We start from the raw sequence: 23,299 nt of genomic DNA on the forward strand, positions 1-23,299 counted from the left end.
TATATTACAAAGCTATAATCATCAAGTCAGTATGGTACTGGCACAGAAACAGACTGATATCAATAGAACAGAAAAAGGAACCCAGAAATGGACCCACAACTCTATGGTCAAGTAATCTTCAACAAAGCAGGAAAGACTATCCAATGGAAAAAAGATAAGTCTCTTCAAAGGATGTGTTGGAAAAATTGGACATTCACATGCAAAAGAATGGCCCACTTTCCTACACCATACAGAAAAATAAATTCAAAATGGGTGAAAGACCTAAATGTGAGACAGGAATCCATCAAAATCCTAGAGGAGAATGCAGATACCAACCTCTTTGACCTTGGCTGCAGCAACTTCTTGCAAGACACACCCCCAAAGGCAAGACAAAGAGTGTTTTTAACAAATGGTACTGGAAATGTTGGTTATCTATATGCAAAAAATGAATGGATCTTTACATACTGCTTGTGATAGTGACTTCTATGTGTCAACTTGACTGCATCATTGGTGTCCAGATATTTAGTTAAACATTATTTCTGAGTGTATCTATGAGGGTGTTTCTGGATGAGATTAGCATTTGAATTTGTAGGCTAAGTGAAACAAAATAGGGAGGCTTCATCCAATCCACTGGAGGCCTGGAAAGAAGAAGAGAAAATTCACTCTCTCAGTCTGACTTCGGAGCCAGGACATTGGCCATCTCCTGCCCTTTGGATGGGACTTATACCATCTGTGGTCACAGTTCTCGGGCCTCTGGACTAAGACCAAAACTATGCTTTCCTGGGCAAATGATGGGATCCGGTTCCTTATAAGAAATCATATGTATCCTGTTCATTTTGTTTATTTTGTTTCTCTGGAGAGTACCATGCAGTACCATAGGGTATTATTTTGGAAATGCAAATCAAAACTATAATTGGATATCACTACATACTTATTAGGAAGGATACAATTAAGCTGACTGATCATATGAAATATTGGCAAAAATGTGAAGGAACTCTAATTCTTGAGTTGAGCTTATTACTATTGGGAATATAAAGTGATACAACTAGTTTGACAAACAATTTGACCATTCCATGAAAAATTAATCTTATACCTACTATGTCCATTTTACTCCTAGGTGTTTACTGAAGGGAAATGAAAACATATGGCTATACAAAGACTTGTGCATGGATGTTTATAGTAGATTTTATTTATTTATTTATTTATTTATTTATTTATTTATTTAGAGTGTGTGGGAGCAGTGTGGGGAGGGGCAGAGAGAGAGGGAGTGAGAGAAAATCTTAAAACAGGCTCTATAATAAACACAAATCCTGATATTGGGCTTTATCTTATGACTTTGAGATCAAGACCTGAACTGAAATCAAGAGTCAGACGCTTAACTGACCGAGACACATAGGTGCCCCTATAGTAGCTTAATTTTTAGTAGCACAAAGTGGAAAACAGTCTAAATGTGTGGCAATAGGTGAATGGTTTAAAAAATGTTGCATATCCATACAATGGAATATATTTAGTAATAATAATGAATGAATATTGATACACACAGCAACATAGATAAATCTCAAAATAATTGTTCAAAGTGAAAAAAAACTATATAAGAGAGAGTACATACTCTATGTTTCTATTTATATAAAATTTTAAGAAAAAGTGCAAACTAATGTATATTAAGTAACAGCCTATCAATGGTTGTCTGAGAGAGATGGGGAAAGAGGAAGGGATTACATAAGGTCATAAGAATTCTTTTGGAATTAATAGATACATTCATTACTCTAATTATGTATATGGTTCATAATTGCATGCATATGTCAAAATATCTAATTGTACACTTTAGGTAAGAGCTATGTATTATGTATCATGTATACCTCAATGAAACTGCCAAACACACTAACGCACCGTTACACAGTTTCTCTCTTAAACTATGTTGGAAGAGATTATTCAATTAAGCAAAAAGTAAAGTAAAAAGACTTGTTGGTAGTCTCACTCCGCCTTGAGAAAAAAATTTTCCACAGTTTAGCATAGGGACCCCCTTAAGGCTGCACGATATAAGAGGAAGAATACATGAATTGGACGATTCTATTTTACTTTTTTAAAACAAGTTAACATCATGAATGCTGGCAATTTCTTTCTCAAAACTATCTTTAAAAAGGTAGAATTCATGGACATCTTCCCCTGTTTATATTACACTCGCATATTATCTCAACCCATCCTACAAATGCTCTTGTTATGACAACTTACATCCTATAATAATTAACCTTGGTAAATAATGGGAAGATAAAGATTTTTTGATATACCACCCTGAACGTGCCCGATCTCGTCTGATGTGCTTTTTGAATCTTGGAAATTCCTAATATTTTATGAAAACCACATGCAGTTGTGTTTCAGATGACTCAAATCACTTTACAGACATTTGAGGTCTTTATAGGCCCTTCCTATTCAACATCTAGTATCCCTTTACTAAAATCATGTTATTCCACATAAAGAACAATATTCTTTTTTTTTAATTTTCTGATATATTTTTTTAATTTTTTTAAATTTATTTTCTGCATAACAGTATTCATTGTTTTTGTACCACACCCAGTGCTCCATGCAATCTGTGCCCTCTATAATACCCACCACCTGGTACCCCGACCTACCACCCCCTACCCCTTCGAAACCCTCAGATTCTTTTTCAGAGTCCATAGTCTCTCATGGTTCACCTCCCCTTCCAATTTACCACAACTCCCTTCTCCTCTCAATCTCCCCATGTCCTCCATGCTATTTGTTATGCTCCACAAATAAGTGAAACCGTATGATAATTGACTCTCTGCTTGACTTATTTCACTCCGCATAATCCAGTCCCATCCATGTTGCTATAAAAGTTGGTATTTGTCCTTTCTGATGGAGGTATAATACTCCATAGTGTATGGACCACATCTTCCTTAGAGCAATATTCTGAATATATGTTAATATAAAAGGAAACAGAGATGGTGAACTTAAGTGGCAATTTTAAAACAGTCCCCAAATTCTTTGGCAGCACTTTCATTAGCAGATTCTATAGAGACAAAGCTAAAGATCATTGCTACTACATTCATCTCTATACCTCCTCATCCGTGACCACTACAATTTGTTTCGCATAGTTGCAAAACCCTACCCTTACATGTGCCAATTTGACTAAATATCAAGGCAAGCAGAAGCCTATAAAAAACTTGTATTTTATTTCCATTTCTCTCATTCCTCCTGCCTTCCAGATATTCTTTTTCTTTCTCTACATGTTATTTTTTAAAGACAATTATTATTCCATTCCTTCATGAAGCTCTCATATGGATGTGAAGTGAAAATTTTTGGTGTCTTAGTGGAACAAAGGGTTGGGTTGAGAAAGGCATGGTTTGCTCCTTGCCTTAATGGGAAGGTTAATTGCTATCACCCTTCCTTCCTAGAATTTTGATGTAGACAATCTACGTTTATTCATTCTTATGAAAAATGTAGTGGTTCTACACACATAGTGATGGGGCTCTGTGATATGGAAGAAGTTGACAGTGGTGTGGGTCACACTGAGTAGGCAGACTGAGTTATCTGCCACACATCCCCTTCAAACCAGTTTCTTCAGAAATAGCATCATTGGGCAGATTCACATTAAAATGGTTAAATGTTTGTTTGTTTTTAATGGTTAAGTTTGAACACAGCCTTCTTTTTTATCTCACTCTTGAATTTGTCTTTTTCTTTTCCAGCTGCTGAAGGAATGGTGTGCAACCATCTGTGCTCAGGCGATGGCTGTTGGGGACCTGGCCCCGACCAGTGCCTGTCCTGCCGTCGTTTCAGCAGAGGAAGGAGCTGCATTGAGTCTTGTAACCTCTATGATGGGTAAGGCATCTTACGACGACGACGCCTTTACCTCCTAAACTTTGAGGTGCTGATTGGTTCAGATTTTTAAATGATAAGAAAATGATAAAATTGCAGATTGTGTGTGCTGGCGAGGTTTTTAAGGGAAGACCTTTTTGCATAAAGGAGAGACAAGGAATGGTGTGCAACCATCTGTGCTCAGGCGATGGCTGTTGGGGACCTGGCCCCGACCAGTGCCTGTCCTGCCGTCGTTTCAGCAGAGGAAGGAGCTGCATTGAGTCTTGTAACCTCTATGATGGGTAAGGCATCTTACGACGACGACGCCTTTACCTCCTAAACTTTGAGGTGCTGATTGGTTCAGATTTTTAAATGATAAGAAAATGATAAAATTGCAGATTGTGTGTGCTGGCGAGGTTTTTAAGGGAAGACCTTTTTGCATAAAGGAGAGACAACAACGCATAGAGGAATTGTTTTAAGGGGAAAGAATTTTATTTGAAATAAGACAAGTCCAAATATGTACTATTATGCAAACAAAAATTATACTGAAATAGACCATTCTTAATAAATTATAGCTGTGTATACTGAAACAAAATTGAAAGACATATTCTTATTTTCCTTATGAAGATTATGACAAGGAAACTTTTCTCCCAGATGTCCCAGTAATAATTTTTCACATACTTGCCTCTTAATTTTCACCTAGAATTACTGAATAACTTTTGATTTTTTTCCATCAACTTATGTCTATAAGAAACAAAGAGTACATATTTCTATGTCTCTGACAACTGCTTAGCCCTATAGAAAAATTGCCTTTGTAGTTGAAGGGGTTTTTGGTGGTGTTCTGCCACTTTCTAAAGATAACCTAAGCAGTAGTTTAAATCAAGAATTTTAAATTCTCTCTGGTGCTATAATAATCACATTGCCAATGGTAAAACCTAGTATATATGTCTTGTTGCATGGCATTTCATGTACTCATAAAATCAGTTTATCATAACATACCATTTCATGCATCACAGTTGTTCTTCATTAGTGTGATAATACATTTTTTAGTACTGTTCCTGAGTCACATTTTCTTATATTGCTACTGAAAGGATTTTCAACAGTTCTGTAAAAGTGCAGTTTTGAGGTTCTTTATTTCATTTCTTCTTTTACCTCATTTTATTTTTTTACAGATTCAAATGTTTATTGTTTTAAAATTATTTTTAAAGATGTCTTTTACAATGCATTTTACAAGATCTCTTCCAACATGTCTTTTTGGGTACAATATTTTGTTATTTAAATGACCTCTAAGTGGCTAAAGTACATCATTAGTACTGATGTAGTGTTTAGTGACTCATTATTTGCATATCAACAACCAGTGCTCATCACAACACATGCGTTCCTTAAAATAAGCAATTCTAAAGAGGGATCAAGCTCCAGAAACCAACTTCTCTAACAGCAACATCTTATAAACAATGAAAACTGGTAGAATGAAGTGTTGGCCAGTGCCATTTCAAGAGTCAAGCCAACACTCGAATTCAGGGCATCTGATTTCCATCCTGCTACTTTTCCAGATACTGTTCTTTTCTCTTAATATTTCAGTTTTAACCTTCTCATAAATGTGAACTGGATAAAAACGTGGATGCATATACCATCCTCTGTCTCACATCTGCAAAATAATAAAAGCAAAGCCAAGGAAAAATACCTGTTTTCTAATTAAACAACACTGACTACCAAACTGCTTTTGAAAGTTTAACTTTTTCCAAGTCATTAGATCAAATGTACTAAAGAAATCTAAAGTTTTTAATGTCTTTTGCAGTAGCAGTAGGGCTCTAGGAAATCATGTTCAAGAGTTAGTTTGGAAGATAATAAATGAAAGTACCTTGTAAAAGTCTAATGTAATTCTAGCCTATGCAATGATAGATTTTCCCACCTCCAATCTTGTGGTACTGACTACTTTTTTCCAGCATTGCCCCGCAGTTGAAACAGCCTTTGAGGAATAATGAATTAATCCTAGCATCATTACTCCATCACTTTTAATCTTGGACAAAAAACCCAATTGTTCTAAACTTAGTTTTCTTATATGGAAAATGGGAATAATAATGGTGTCAACTTCATAGGATAACTATGGTTATTAAATGAGAAAATGCATAATAAAGGCTTGTTAAAAAATTTTACTACTAAGATGATTATGATATTCTTTTTGTGTCTATTAATCTAAGCTGATTAGATGGTTAGGTAAAATAGTCACCTTAAAAAAAAAAAATGAAGAAAACAAATACAAATAAGACAGTTACCAAAATCAGGGCACCTATATTTTTATAATTTTTATATGAAAAGAAATCCTCAAAAGAGGACTTTTTGAAGAGGAAAAGAAAATCAGTCATTTCCTGGCTATTAGCATTCAAATCCAGGTCATAGAAGCCACTGTATATAGCAACCCTTAACTACAGTGCACAAGCGTCTAGAGTGAAAGAGAAAAATTGCAACGCAATCTTAAAACTGTCATTTGGCGACGTGGTCAAACGCTTTTACAACTTTAAGAACAACATAGAAACATCAGAAAGAGTGCCGATCTAGGTTCTTTATAGGCGTTTTTATATTTAGTAATCACACCTCTCTTTGAAACACAATTTTTTTTTTCCCTTTTACAAAGGATATTTACAAAAGGAAGTCTAGAGCTGTTAGGGACTTCAGGCCTAGAAGTATTAGTGTTGGTGTTGGGAACACTGGCCAGATTTGGGAAGGACTTGATTCCAGAGCATTTACTCTGAATCACAGGATTGGCTGAGGTAACACACACAGCAGGACTGTGGGAAATGCAGAGTAGTGAAATGTGACAGAAATCTCCATATGTAAAAGTCAGCTCAGGGGTGCCTGGGTGGCTCAGTGGGTTAAGCCGCTGCCTTCGGCTCAGGTCATGATCCCAGGGTCCTGGGATCGAGCCCCGCATTGGGCTCTCTGCTCAGCCGGGAGCCTGCTTCCTTCTCTCTCTCTCTGCCTGCTTGTGATCTCTCTCTGTCAAACAAATAAATAAAATCTTAAAAAAAACTCAGCTCAGTAGACAGTGATTTGTTAGGTCAAACTCAGTGAAAGGTAATCTCTGGCAAAGTCGTAGTATAATCAATAGGAAATGGAAGAAAAAGCAATGATGGAGACACTGACAATGAATAGCAAAAGTAATAAAAATCATAAGGATCAGTTTTGAGAGCAGAAAGGAAGGGAGCCCAAAGCTATACAAATAGAAGTCTAGTCTATAGAAGAAAAGACAGGTACGCTATATCTCCAAGACTTTTTAATGACATATTCACTTTATTCCTCAACTTTGTTTGTAGGGAAGGGGTTTTCAAGAAGAGAAAGAAAAGTATGACCAATGTTTTAGTACCACAAAAATTATGACCTTCATTCAGTAATGTAACCCTTTAGCAATCCCAGAAACTATACTCAAAAAACAAACAAACAAAGAAACAACAACAACAAAAAGAATTTGCTGACGATTGCAGGTTTTGCTGTGTTTTATAATTTCATTATAGAAATGATACTTTTGAATCTCTTCACAATTGACCTACCATCCCACATATATGACCCTCTTCCCACATATCGGTCATTTTGACCTTTTTATTCTGAAGATTCCCTCTGTAAAGCCATGTATATAATCCATGTTGATAAAACATTGCAAAAGAAAATCTGTTTCTATGTAATTGAGCTTTTAAACTCAAGAAAACTTGTAAGAAGCTTAATCCATCACAAACCTACACCTCACTTTAAAAATGCAAAATCCATGTAAATAAATATGTGCATTGATACCTAACCAAACCATCAATTTGTGCTATTTATTTTGAAAACCCAAACTTAATTATCTTGCTTTAGTGTATGTGTAATTTTAATTTAACCAACAGAAAAATAACCCACCTCTTGGATTTCTATCATTTATTAAGACTTTATGATAACCAAATAGGATAATTCATTATGAAAATAAGTGAACACTTCACTCTAGGGACAAGTAAATTTAAATTTATCACCTAATTAATCTATAATTGCCATATATGCAATGCTTTAAGTTTAGAATGATAGCTCATGTTATACAGACACAAAATAATCAGAAGCTATAAATATTTAGTCAAGTTTTATTAATGACTTATAGCTGGCATTCTAAAATTATCTTTACCCAGTGCTCCATCCTCTTATACATTATTAGGAATTAGGTATTTAAACATAGTGTACCTAAGTGATACCCAATTATTGAAATGGAAATTTTACAGTAGATATTGATTAGAAAACTTACTATTGATAACATTTAATATTCATATAGCCACAATATGTAAGGTTGTGGGAAGGGATAACCATCATCCTAGATTTTAATTAGAGAGTTTTAGAATGTTACCATTTAGCTATTTTTTATATTATACTGTATAGAATTACTTCAAAAAGATCTTAAACTGAAAAAGATGTTATGATATTAGATCAATAATCTAAGAATATAAAATCTGCCATAAAGACATATTTTCTCTAATTCTCCAAGGCAGCTATTTTAAAAGAAGAAAAGAAATCAAAGCATTTTTTGAAGTTTCACCAAAAATAAATTGAAGAGTCCTGGGATTTGAAGGACAGGGATGGGGAATATCATGTAACTTAGCAACAAGAAAAATATAATAGTTCTTTCAGAGTTTAAAAAATAAAGCTCAACCAAGAGTAAAATTTTATATAGAGACAAACAGGCACAGCTTTACTTTAAAAAAGGTAAAAAATGATTCTGTTGTGTCATCAGAGGAGACATTCTTCTTTCTTTCTTTCTTTCTTTCTTTCTTTCTTTCTTTCTTTCTAAGACTGCTAGAATATCTCTGGCAAGAGAGAGGTTTTCTGAATGAGTCTATCGTTGAACCCAGTGGAGGGCAAGGAGAGCCATCTGGCTGCAGTTTATCTTTTCTCCTAATGGAGAACTTATTCCTTAATGTACAGGGAAATGAGTCTGATGCTCCTGGCACATAGAGAAACAGACTCTAGAATTTACTCTGCCAATAGGGCTTTTAGCAGATGTTACTTCATTTGTTAAGTTGACAGCTTGTTTGCTTATACCACCTCATGCAGCTGATGTTTTCACAGGGAATTTCGAGAGTTTGAGAATGGCTCCATCTGTGTGGAGTGTGACCCCCAGTGTGAGAAGATGGAAGACGGCATCCTCACCTGCCATGGACCGGTAAGCTTGAAGACATCTGTCATTGTGTTGGCTTCCTTAGCTTCATGTGTGAATGTTATGTCATTGCTTTATCATTTATCCATCCATTCAACAGGTGTTTATAGCATGCAAGGGGGAATCGTGTTTGGTACTCTTCCCTCAAGAGGCTTATAGTTTAGTAGTAGATATGAAATATTTACAAACTCAATTTCTTAAATATTTATATCCCAGATCATGTATTTAAAAAGTGGATATGGATGTGCCCTTGAAAATTGCAGTGTTGAAAAGAAAAGAGAACTTCATTAATAATTAGATTGAACCAAAAAAATTGATAAGATATATATATGTTTAAATTGTTATAGGAACACAAGAGAGATAAATTAATCTGTCTTTGGGATAGAAAGTAGGGCATGAAGGAAAGCCATAGAGAAGTGATGTTTGAGCTATGCTGTGAAGAAGAAGAATCTGGAAAGAGGAAACATACAAAGAAAGATATGCAAATGTAAAAATTCATGGTGTTTAAGGTAAACGATAACACATTCATATCTGTGTTTAATTATTTAACTGTTACGGCATTGTGAAGGATTTTGTGAAGGACAGAAGTGAGAAGGCAAACATTTATAAACTAAAATCTTAAACAGTGTGATAAATACTAGAGCAGAGAGAAAAACAGAGCTATGAGAAGGAAGAGAGGCTGTGGGATCAGGAAAGTCTTGATGGATAAGTTGGCATTTACTTGTTTGAAGTTAGCCAGATAGAGAAAATGGTAATTCTTTTTTAGACCTTCCTTTGGTTCCCATCATTCAAGCTTTTTCCCAATAATGAAGTCAATATGACTTTGTCATTCCAAAGTGTCATATTCATCCTTCTTTAGACAAATTTCCAGTTTTTTATGTATTGACTCATTTCTCAGTAGATTATTTGGGGACCAACATTTGGGTGTAGCTAAGAGCTTAGCATTACTCCATAAGAGTATAAAATATAAATATGCAATTTATATCGTACTAATTTTTCTACCAGAGTGCTTATTCAGCACTTAATTAGCTTAGGAAAAAAAATATCATTGAGCCTCCAAACTTCCATTAGGCCCCAATGAGCTGTTCTGGAACTTCATCTAAAGAAGGATGTGGAAAACTTGGACAGTTCAGAGGACTACCACAAGGATGATTAAGCTTGGAAAATCAGACCTCTGAGAAAAAGAAGTGGTGTGATTTGGCCTGAAGAACCAAAGTCTAAAAGACAATTTTATATGTAAATGATCTCCAAGTAAGTATGCAAAGGGTGTATTCGGCTATTTTCTGTCCCCACTAAGGATATTAATGGAAAGTACAATTAATCTGCAGCATGAGAAATGTGGATGCTGGAAAAAATGACATGAAACACAGGGAAGTAAAAATCTGAAATGGGTTGTGTTAAAGCAAATCAAGTAATCTATATAAGACTTCTTTAAACACTAACATATTTAGGTACCAAAGTCAAAGAATAGAAAGCAATGTATCTTTCAGAGAGACTGAGACTTTAGAAAATGTGCAATTATAATCACAAGGCAGACTGCAAAACCAGTCCTGTGCTTTTTCTATTCCTCATGTTGCCTCCTATGGTATAAATGATGCTGGTAAATACTTAATTTATTAATTTTGTTAAATTTGTATGTTTTCACAGTGTATTTATTCATTCTTTTGTTACTCAAAAGATTGAGACAGTTTATAAACTACACATTAAAAACCCTAATAGTTAATGTTTTTAAATCAATTTTCAAATTTATTTGCTAACTAAGAAAGAATGAAGAAACAGATTTTTAATGAACACATTTTGATTTTTTAATGACAGCATTGTCGAGCCAACAATCTACCTAGAATTACCACCCAAGGTTAACATTGTCAATTAATATGTGTAGAGCTTCAGAAAGGCAATAAGTCAAAAGTAGGAAAGGTTTAGTAAGCCCTAATCATTCATTTGTGGAAGATCAGAACACAGAATCAAGAAAGCCTATTTGTCACTAGATCAGTAAACCTTGAAATGCTAAGCAGGTAAGAACAATTTTAGGTTGTGGTGTCTGAGAAACAGGCTAGACCAAGCTCAAACAGTAGCCCAAACTGCTTTCACTAGGAGGTTGCTTGGCTTTCAGTTTTTACAATTTATGTTAAGTTTTTGCCTATATCTGGGTTCCATACTGATTATCACAACTAGAGACACAAGTGCTTTTATGTGTCATATAATAGGCATCTATCATTTGAGATACCTAAGAAGTTCTGGAAAGTTTTTTGTGAGGGTGAAAATGTGATGAGACAGGGAAAAAGTCATAAAGCTGGTTGGGATTCCCATACCTGGTCTTACGACTTAGTATGTTGGACTCACACTTTCCTGAGCTGTCCATATTTCCCTAAGAATAATTGATATACATGCATATTTGTCAAATCTGTTACATCTGAAGCATACTATTACTTTTTCCATTTAAAATATAAAGAAACTGAACCTATAATAATTAGAAAGTTCCATCAAAAAGTCAACCATGTATATGCTGTGAAGCTGAGACTCAACTACAGAAGTGCCTCAAATTTTACATTCCATTCATTTCACTTCCTCCCTCCTCTATCCCCGTAGGCAACAATTCTGTGAATAATAAGGATAATATGTTTTCAGGGAACATAACAGCCACATGTAAAATGGGATGGTATTATACTATTGCAGTGTGACTGAAATCTAGGATAATCTTGGGAGGGCTAGCTTTGAGAGAAGGCAAGCCCCTGATTTTATATCCTTGTATGTCTGTACTTGGTATTTTTACTTTATTTTATTTTATTTTATTATTTTCCTATTTTATTTTATTTTTATTTTACAACTTTATCCTTTCTGCCTTACTTTCTCTACTCCTGTGTGTGTTCCTATCAAGAAAGATAAGAAAAGACATGTGAGAAGAAAGACAAGTAAGGAAAATCTGACAGAGTTTTAGAAGATGAGAATATAAGCCAAAGAGGCAGCATGTAAATGAAGAGATCGAGGAAGAAAATGATAAAAGCTGAAATAGTTGTTAAAGTCAAGTTAGTAAAGGTTGTGCTGCTATAACAAATAACCCCATATTACAGTAGGTTATAGGAACATGTTTAAATCTTTTTCATGTAAAGTGCACTACAGATCGGCCCTCCTCCTTGTGATGGTCTAGTGTTCTGAGATGCTTTTATATTTATGGGATTTCCATGTCTGCATAGGATCCCTGCCTCATGGCAACAGGGAAAGAGAAGGCTGGAGAGGTTAGCCCTGGCAGTCTCATAAACCACTTCTACGTAATTTCATTGTCTACAACAAGACATACCTCACTCCTGGTGGGAGAAGAATTTCAGTCTTCCATGTAGCATGTAGCTAGAAGTCGAAGATAACTGAATCCTGGTGAATAGTGGCCTTGTCTCTCACAGTAGTGACCAGAGAAAATCATCAATTGTCATTGAGGGAAAAAATGTAATATTTCTATCAAGATTTAGCTTATTCTTTAGCTTTCTGGGTACCTAAGTGAGTCCAAGGGTAGCTCAAAATCAGAGATAAGGAACAATATTGCCTTCACCTCTGTTTTTTTATCATTGTATTTATTGATTCATTCACTGAACTTAGGTTCTTAAGAGCTTTGGGAATATAATGATAGAAGAGTAAGCATTAGACACACATATTTCTTTAAATCTCTTTATTATGGAAATGAGTTGGAGAATCTTTACATTTCATTTCATTTGGGATTTATCAGGACATTTTTTACTTATGTCAACTTAGAACATTAGGCTTTGTATCATGATAATACAGTCAAATAGGTAAGAGATGCTTAAAAACAAGGGAACATATAAAACATATTTTTGAAGTATACTTGAACATTAAGTGTGATTTTAATTTTAGTTTCATAGTATTTTGTGTCTTCCGATTTTACCTGGATATTATTTTACATCAGAAAAATTTTATAGAAAAATAATTCCTAATTTCTAATTTTGACTATAACTGCCTAATTTACTCATAGTTGGTTTTTATTCTTGTGTTCTGTAAGAAGACATCAGCATGTCCCTTGTATTGTACAATAAGTCATGCCACTGAGCATACTTGCACAGTAAAAGATTTTGTATAGTAGATGGCATTACATGCCTAAGTACCCATGAGCAGGTGTTAAAATTGGAAGCATGTAAAGTGTTCTTTTTTGGTAGGAAATAAGAAGTTACCAATAGCAAACTCTTCAGATTGAATGGGGATTAGGTTTTGTAGGATAATTTTCTTTTAGCTCTAAGTCTCACATCAAAATAGTGAAATAGGTGCCTGATTGAACCTCACCAGTCGCAGAATTTCCTGAAACCTCCTCCTGATTAATTTTTCTTCTTTATGCCACTGTTCTTCATTAGCAACCTCAATCTTTAAATTTTAAAATATTATATTTATTTATTTCCTGATGTCTTGTATCACCAACTTGCAATGTCTGACTGCTTTTGGATTAACATATGTAGAGAGACTCTTGTGAGTGGACACTCCCTGACTAAAACATAGCTCTGTGAAATATTTGGTTATTGTTGACTCCCAAATTCACAATTTATGATTACAAACCTAATAAAATTAATTATCTCCCTCTGTACTTACTGTATCTTGTTTATCTAAATTGTGTTTAATGTGAACTATCATAGCTGTCTAGCAATATGGACATATAGCTTGGGGAAGAGGTTCCAGAAAGTAGTCAAAGAAAAGAGGACCCTATAGCAATAAGACAATATGATGGGTTGGTTTTTTTTTTTAAGATTTTATTTACTTATTTGACACAGAGAGAGAGATCCCAAGTAGGCAGAGAGGCAGACAGAGAGAGAGGGGGAAGCAGGCTCCCTGCTGAGCAGAGAGCCTGATGCGGGGACTCGATCCCAGGACTCTGGGATCATGACCTGAGCTGAAGGCAGAGGCTTTAACCCACTGAGCCATGCAGGCACCCCATAAAATTCTTTTATGTTTAATATGAGTTTTAAAGTTTACTTTTTAAATGACATTTAAACATATTTATATATTATTATTGCTTATTAGCATTCTGCATATTAGAAAATAATTGTATATTATAAACATAGATATACAAAGTAAGTTAGTTCTACTTAAATTTATTATGGTCATATTTTTATCACCTTTATTATTGGATAAGTTTCTCCAAATAATTTTCTTTGGCATGCACCTACTTCATTATTTGGGGCTTTTGATATTTGTTCATCAGAATGTGTCTTTATTGTGCTCTCAGTATTGAACTGTGATTTACTAAAATCCCTATAAATAGACATGTGAATTTTAGCATGATCACAAGCTGATTTGAGATGAAATTTATTTGCCCAAACTAATTACTAATAATTCAACCACAGTACGTTTTAAAATTCGTTGTTCAAATAATCATGGACAACCCAAGGAAAGTTTACATCTCACTTTTACTTGGAAATGCCGCAATAGGGACATCCCCATTGGTCATTTCGAAAACGCTCTCCGGTTCCGTAGGGGACCATTGGCCACTCACTGAAGTCTCAGGAACTAAACCACATGAACACTAGAGGAAACAAGATCCATTTTTCTTCCTCCATTGTTTTGTTTTTCGCACTTCAGGGACCTGACAACTGCACAAAGTGCTCCCATTTTAAGGATGGCCCGAACTGTGTGGAAAAATGTCCAGATGGTTTACAGGGGACAAACAGTTTCATTTTCAAGTATGCTGATCAGGATCGAGAATGTCACCCATGTCATCCAAACTGCACCCAAGGGTAAGCATCCTTGCTGGCCAAGGACTTCGTCACACGGTATCTTTACCCTAGACACAGTCTACTAAATATATACTATTTCCTTATAAAACTCTATTCACCTATATGTTAATGTGTTTTGTGATTAATATGTTTTATGATAATATGTAAATATGATTCAAAGAGGAATACCTTCTAAGAAAATGGTTTATGCAAGCAAATGTATATATCCTTTCAGATATTTCTGTTAAACACTTACTTAAATGAGTTTTGTTGACACCTTTATGCAGCTGATGGCAAGTATACTTTGTATGGAGTGTGGAAATCCTTCCAAATTTTACTTGAGTTTGAAGATATCTTAGAAAAGAAAAGACAAGATAGTCATCAGACTTTTGAGATTTGTGCTTCATAAATCTTTAGCAGAAACTTCCTGTTTATGTTTCTTCGTTATTATAACCATTGAAGGTGAGGATAGCTCTCTTTGCAAAATACTGCCTTGAATTACTCCTTCAACAAAATATATGCAAAATAATGATAACAGGATAAAAAGGTCTATGTGCGTGGGGAGAACTTAGTGATATGTGTATCAATAAAATCACAAATACATTTTGGGAAAGTAATTCTATGACAGGTTAACCTATAACTTAGAATTTCTTTGACCATTATAGGACAACTCAAAGATGGGTACATAGTTTTCTATTGTTTCAAAAGGATGCATTATAAAATGAATAATAATTAGGTTACCTTTGATACTGATAGCAGTTGAAAAACAAAGACATATTACAGAAAGAAGAAAAGCACTGAACTGAAAGAAATAATGTGACTCATCTAACATATTCCAACACCTAATTTTTTAAAAGACAGCAAATCTATTTTAGTAAGGGCTTTTCTTTTTCTTTCCTCCAGAAAATGACTAATTTCAGACTTGAGGACAATTTAACATACTCTATTCTCCTTCTGTCCATAAATCCGCTTCTCCCTTATAAGTGCCCACACACAAGTGCACACACCCACGTACGGATACAGACACTGGTTGTTAAGAATCATCTCGGGTACTTTATATCTGGCAGCAAAGTATGAGATTCCATAAAGAGATTTTCTGCCAGATTAAGAGCTGGCTGCTAGGGGATATTGAAGAAGTTAAGCAAGCAACATCATTTTCTGCCAAGAGGACATCAATTTGCAGATGCTGCTACAATTTCCTACAGGTCAAGAAATCAGCTTAAGTCACTCTGTGAAGTGGCAGGTCCTCAAAAGGTAAAGTAACATTCTGTCATTCAAATTCAAATGCAGCTTGGAAGAGCTAATGCCAGCTCATTGGTTTACACGTACGCGCATAGACTGAGGATACTGAACTAGTCACATAGACCCTTTGCTTCAAGGAAACTAGAAGGAATAAACTTCTCCCCTTGTGAGTTTTTGGTACACTTGGGTTAAGAGTATTCCATGAAGAAACAACTGGCACCCCTGGAGCAGAAGAGTCAGCAAGAGAAAGAGAAAACTTTGCCTGTTCAAATAATCATCCACAGGAGGGTTTTATTGTTTTGCAGCTAAAATTAAACCAGTAAATTATTCAATATAATGTTGATGTCAACAGCTGTTGCCATTCAAAATGAGACCTTTTGCTATTTTTGCAAATCTAATTACAAGGAAGCCATTAGGGAAATGAAAGTGAGATCACAGAGCTATAGTCTGGGTGTATGGCTGGTGTGTCTTCCTCTCAGCCCTTTTAAATCATGATTATGTAATAAAAGAACATCTATATAGTGGGGGAATGTAGAAGTCGGGACAATGAAGAGATCAATTTACCACAGCAACAAAAACCAAATGTCAGCTAAAAAGGGAGAATGAAGGTATAAAGGAAACAAATCCAACCAGATCAGTTAGGAACTCCAAAATGTCTTTGAATCAACTGTTGCAGAATGATGGTGAAACAGAATTTGAATGTTGTATTCCCTGGTATCTTCCAAGGTAAATGGATTCTGGGATGACTGATTGAGCCCTGAAGATTCTTGTATATGTTTTCATTTAGCCTCCTGCCATCCTTTTCCTAATATCCTCCTTAGTGTCCAAGTTCACTCACTTCATGAAAGTTTTGTGGTCCCAACCCCAGAGATCCTACATTCCTGAATCCCACTGTGCACTACTGCTATCCACCAGTGTGCCTGGAGATCCTTTCGTGAAGCAATGAGGTGCTCTATGAAAATAGTCCCTTCTCTTCAAATTGCATGTAGAGATAAGATCTTTCCCTAGAAAGATCAAAGGGACAATGAAGATGATGTAACAAATGACTATTTTAAATCCTAAACATATGTACTAATTGACCTATGGATGAGTGTGAGCTCACCATGCCAATTTTGGAAAACAGATTTTCTTTTATATGTCGATATTATGTCAGCCGGATAATTCAAGAACAATGTTAATGGAAATAGTCTCTTAAGTCACTTTTTTTTTTTTTTTTAAGAAGGAAAGTTCTTACTTTGAATACTGTTCAATGATTTTCTGAAAATAAAATTATGTGTGTAATACCTTAAAAGCACTTTTATTACTCTGAAAGTACATTAAATGTATTGGCTCTAATAAGTGCTTTCGTTACTTTAAAATAGGTTATCTATTTCTTACCTATCAGGAGATTCTCATTAATATCACTAAAGAGGGGGTGGTCAGGGGTTGGGGAGTCAGCTAACAATGTCTCTTCCCTTCCTTAGCTAGAGGACTTTTATCTTGGCAGCCTTTTCTGATTTCATTCTTCAGCTTGGTTATATTGAACACCTCTTGTGTATGAGATACAGTGATAGCTAAGTTAAGAAATGAGTAAGACACAGCTCTTGACCACTAGTGAGTCATGGTTCAGTGAGTTTTCTATCTTACAATTTGTATCTTAACATCGGAGACACTTCCCCATATTTTAAAATGATGAGAAAGCATTTAAAACTTAAGAATGATCTTCATATTTGAAATTAGCAAGATAGAAATTTTTAAAAAAGACTTGTGAACTAAATTTAGTAGGTAATTTAATTTCTATAATGGCAATTGCTACATTTTCTACACTAACATCATTGAGTCTGTGATAAATACCAATTTAACTTTGGTTTTGGACTGGGAAATTTATTTTTCATTAGATATCTTTGAAAATTTGCATTGAATATGTTTGTTAATATTAGAATCATGGTTTCATATTATTAAATTCCTTATATGTCTTAATCTTTCTTATCAACCCTTTTTATATTATTTAATTTATATACTGAAAAATTTTTCATCGATAGAAGGAAAGAAGAGTGAAATTTTTGTCTATACTCTTTTAATTGAAATTTTTAAATATCCCTCCATTCCAAAATTTAAAAATATTCCTCCATTTCAAAATTCTAAAGAATTAAGATTTTGTTAAAATATCTCAACTATGTTAGATATATGAATACATCAAAGCACTTATAAATCAGTAAGTAATGGCAAATGTTCAACACATCTTGGTGTTCAGAATTCCAGATATTTTTATTGACATGTTACAGTTTCTGATTTTCCTGTAAAGTTTTTACTTTGTACCACTGATTTTGTAGAGTGTTGCATTATTCCTTATCCTTTTTTGATCTCATATTTGGGATTTTGACTCTTCAAAAGTTTAATGTTTCCATTATTCTGTGATCTTGCTGAACCAATATAAATTGTAAGTGATAGTTAATAAATCTCTAAATAAAGTCAAAATAGTTGAAATAGAGTACACATCCTTAAATAGATACTTGTATTTAGAAAAGATGGGGCCGCTTCAGCCTTACCCTTATTCTTTGTCTTCCATTTTTTCTTTCATCTTCAGCTTGTAAATATGTTTAAATCTCAAATATCCTACATAATCCACTCAACGAACTTTCCTGACCCTACATCCTGCCCCCTCAGTACTCACCTCCCTTTTCCCTTGCCTCTATTCTCTTATGTCCAATTTGTTTCTCGACTCATAGGAGCCGAAATTCTGGTGACCTCAACAATGACAACTAAAATGCTCTCAGTGATTCTTTTTTTCTTTTTTTTTTTTATATAATTTTTTATTTTTTATAAACATATATTTTTATCCCCAGGGGTACAGGTCTGTGAATCAACAGGTTTACACACTTCACAGCACTCACCAAAGCACATACCCTCCCCAGTGTCCATAATCCCACCCCCTTCTCCCAACCCCCCTCCCCCCAGCAACCCTCAGTTTGTTTTGTGAGATTAAGAGTTACTTATGGTTTGTCTCCCTCCCAATCCCATTTTCTTTCATTTATTCTTCTCGTACCCACTTAAGCCCCCATGTTGCATCACCACTTCCTCATATCAGGGAGATCATAATGAAATCTTGCCATTTGCGACAACATGGATGGAACTAGAGCGTATCATGCTTAGCGAAATAAGTCAAGCGGAGAAAGACAGCTCTCAGTGATTCTTATTTGATGAGACCTCTCATTTGACATTGACAATTACAAATGCAAGACCTCTTGCATCTGACGTTGACAATTACCCCATTTCCTGAAGTCTCTCATGATTTGGCTCCCACAATGCTGCAATTATCTGATTTCATACTCAATTATATTTCCTCATGCTTTTGGCATAGGTTATCTTAGGTCATTTATTGGTTATTGGAGTTGCTTGGGTTTGAGTCTCAGGCTCCTCTTTTCTCACTTCATAGATCTTTCTTCAGCTATCTTGATCACCACTGATCATTGCCCCACCACCACAGATCCCTCTTTCCAGTTGGCAAGGAACATTTCTTACCGAAAGGCAGGACAACCACACTAGATACATAAAACTGAAATTATCAACCCCTCCTCCTCCAACACACACGTGCGCACGCGCGCACACACACACACACACGCGCACACACACACACACACAGAAAGTTGTTCCTCCTCTTGGCTTCTCTCACTGATGGTATTACTACTCTCATAGATGGACATTTGAGTCATGTTTAATTCCTCTGACTCTTCCTCTTCTACCATCAGATCAGCCATCAGCTTCTCTTTTTCCCTCTATACTTTTTTTTTTTAATTTTTTATTTTTTATTTTCAAGATTATTTCTTGAATCTGCCCTCCCCCCGCCTCTGTCCTAATTGCCATTTCCCAAGTTTAATCCTTTTTCATCTTACATAGACTAAAACAGTCTGTGCCAGAGCAGTCTACCTGGATCCCACCTGACTAGCCTTCACAGGGCAGAGGTCCATGTAAAACACAAGTGCAGTAAATCCCTTACTTCTTTAAAACCCTGCAGTGGTTCTCCATTAAGTTTGCCCCTAAAGCAAATAGCCTTCAAATTCTGACTCCAGTCTAATGATCTCGCTTCTTTTACCTCTCCCTGTTGCCTCATGTTTTGCTCCCTGACTATTCAGAATTATGTGCACTCTACATTGCCTCAGATCTATGCTTTTATTCCTGCTGTTCCTTACCTTAGAAATCACTGCTACTCCAACTCTGGTTCTCAGCACCCTGAACTTCAGCATTCTGTCTTCTCCATGAGGATTACCATGAATTTCTGAAGCCAAGCATCCCTCTGCTATGCTCCCTTAAGCCACTCTTTCATGTCTCTTATTATATTTATCACATTATATAATATACATCTGGTTATGCATCTGTTTCCTTCATTAAATTGTGAGCTCATTAAGAGCAGGAAAACTGTCTAATTCATCTTTTTTTTTTTTTCCCTTCCAGCTCCTAGAAGATAGCAACACTTAGTAGGCATGCAAATGGTTATTTTTTTTTTTAATGGATGAATAAAGATCTTTCATTATTCACACTTTCTCCTCAAGTTGAATTTTACTTTCAAATATTTTATCTTTCAAAGTTTATTATAAACACACAAATTGTAAACTATTCATAGCTTTTCAGTGTATATCTACTTGGAAATAAGAAATAGACTATTAATGTTACAAAATGGCAATACTGTATAAAAAAGCATTTTGAAGAAGATATAATTGGGACCTAGAAAAAAATAAGTTCTTCAGAATAAAACAAATAGAAAACAATATAAGACAATTTGGAAACATTTTTAGTAGTTACTTTCTCCATTTTAAAAATGGTTTTGGTTATGGATTATATTAATTCAATGCTATGTGCTATAAATTTTTATTTTTATTTCCCATTTGCTTTTTTAAAATACTTTTTTCATGGTGTGTTCTCTATATTTCTGTATATTGAATTTTTTTTTTTCTGGCAAGTTCAAAACCAATCCTCAAAAAGAAAACATCTTTCTACCTAGTATTAATATTACAGCTGATATTGGTGAAGCAAGGAAACAGTGACTTAATTGTTATTTTATATAGTTATATTAGTTCACCAATTTTAAGAATTATCTAAAGATATAATGGGCAGCCTGGCCTTATACACAAGCATCTTATTATTTCATTATATGGTGATTTTAACTTCAGCTTCTTTTTCAGTTTTAGAATTATAGTTTGGGGAAAAAAATTGGGATCAGCAGAATGAGACAGTTCTATAAATCATAATTGTAGAGGGAATCTTGATAATGCACTGGAGCTATATGTATTTGATGAGAGAGAAGGGAAAGAAATCCAATTTAAGTCCATTGGAAAATGGGAGAAGCAATATTTCCATAATACTTCAAAATGCAATTCTACGGACTGTACATTAGGATTTTGTGTACTTTTATGATTCCACTTAAATGTTGATCTCAGTAAATTCTTTACTGAACTGGTTCTTAGTATATTCATTTCCTTGGAGAGTATTTATTTATTTGCTGTTGTTTCAGTTAAATATGATGGCAGTTTAAAAACCCATTTCTGTTTGCTCTTTTAAAAGAGAGTGTCAAGATAAACTGGAATGTGGTGAAACCAGTTAATTTGCTTTTTAAATGAATTCATGTTTACAGATAAATATGTTTTAAAAACAGTCACAACCAAGGAATGGAATAATGTGATTATGTAAAGTATCCATAAGAATAGCATTAAAATGTGTTAACTCATTTTCTGCCGTAATCAATCTTTAATGAGCATTAACATCAGGTTATTATATTATACTAAATAGCTCATGTTTCCTTTTTTATTGATTTTAGTTTTACTTAAGCTTAAGTCCTTTTAGAAGAAACTGTATACATGAAACCAATTATAACTTTCGAAATATCAAATTATTTAGCTAGATATATACTCATGAATGATGCAAATGAATTCAAGGTATTAGAAGTGAGTTATGTGGGTTTGGAAGTTATCCACAGAAACAGGGTCCAATTTTCTTTACTGTGGACATGTTTCTTTGCATTCCATTAGGTGGTTTTGGCAACTTACTTCTCTGTATCCATCAAGCAATAATCTTCTCACTGACTTTAAATTCAAGAGTGTTCCAAATTGTCTAAAAACCATTATTAAGAATTTGAAACAATTAGGTTTATCTTAGTGATTCTTTTTTTAACAATGACTAATTTTTCTTTCCTTGTATTTTTTAAATTTGGATCTTCTGCAGGTGCATAGGCTCAAGTATTGAAGACTGCATCGGCCTGATGGATAGGTACTTGGTGTGCTTGCTTCCCATGTTCTTCCTCCAAGGCTCCTTGTGCGAGCACTGGTGCATGTGTGTGCATGCCACTGGGGATGGAGAATGATGTTTTCTGTTCTGTAATTGCCTGCAGGTGTAGCGGTCCCACTAGTCATGACTGCATTTATTATCCTTGGACGGGCCATTCCACTTTACCACAACATGCTAGGTAACATCTACCATGTTTCCATTTTGTCACTCAAATCCTTTCCAAATTATCATGGATAAAAAATACTAACCGGTTGGGTGAAATTTATAATATGTTAAATTAGGAAGTTATGAAATAAGCATACAATGCTACTTTTCAAACCACATTTCTTAACCCCCTTTTCTTTATTTGTTATAATTTTAGAATCCAAATCAGTAGAGTTTTTGAATTTTACCTTTATACAACTTAAACAGGATTTTGATTTATTAATCTAGAATTTTAATAGAACATTTCTTATTAATTTTGTGATTACTGCAAAAAGAAATATTTTTAAGAGAGGAATTTGTGAAAGTTGATCTATTTTTGTAAGCTGTTTCTTGTTTAATTTGATTCATTTTCTGGTTTTATATTATTTTGAGCTGGTTGGTGTATTCTCTAGGCTTCAGAATTACCGTAGACTAAAGGCACTACAGCAAATACTTTGTGCAAGTGAAAGTACAAGTTAAAATTAAGAAAAAAACAAAACCTATCACTCAGATTCATACAAAAACCTATGCATGAATGTTTATACTGTCTTTATTCAAAATCACCAAACCTAGAAACTATCATGTGTTCTTCGGTTGTGATATATCACATATAGCCTAAGCTATAATGCTATTCAGCAATAGAAAGAAAGAAACCAATGACATATGCAAAACATGGATGGATCTCAAGTGCATTATGCTAAGGGAAAGAAACTAGACTTGAAAGAATACATACCATATGATTCCATTTGTATAGCATTCTGAAAAAAGCAAAACTCTAGAAACAGGAAATTGGTCAGTGTTGCCAGTGGCAGTGTTGCAATGGACATGAGGGAATTTGGGGCACTGATGGAATTATTCTATATCTTGACAGTGGCGATGGGTATATAAATGTATGTGCTGTCAGTACATTAAAAGGATGAATTTTGGTGTCTATAATTTATATCTC

General features: G+C 34.6%; 1 protein-coding gene across 1 annotated transcript in view; it reads left to right on the forward strand.

Moving 5' to 3' along the window:
• ERBB4 (erb-b2 receptor tyrosine kinase 4) overlaps positions 1–23,299 on the forward strand; it is a 1,180,328-nt gene that overhangs the window by 911,396 nt on the left and 245,633 nt on the right. The window contains exons 13-16 of the mRNA XM_059168147.1: positions 3,684–3,816; positions 8,875–8,968; positions 14,537–14,691; positions 22,274–22,348. Of these exons, the coding sequence (XP_059024130.1) occupies positions 3,684–3,816; positions 8,875–8,968; positions 14,537–14,691; positions 22,274–22,348 (457 nt within the window). The remainder of the gene's footprint in view (positions 1–3,683; positions 3,817–8,874; positions 8,969–14,536; positions 14,692–22,273; positions 22,349–23,299) is intronic.

Source organism: Mustela lutreola, chromosome 3, assembly GCF_030435805.1.
Source record: "Mustela lutreola isolate mMusLut2 chromosome 3, mMusLut2.pri, whole genome shotgun sequence".
In the NCBI taxonomy this organism is placed as follows: domain Eukaryota; kingdom Metazoa; phylum Chordata; class Mammalia; order Carnivora; family Mustelidae; genus Mustela; species Mustela lutreola.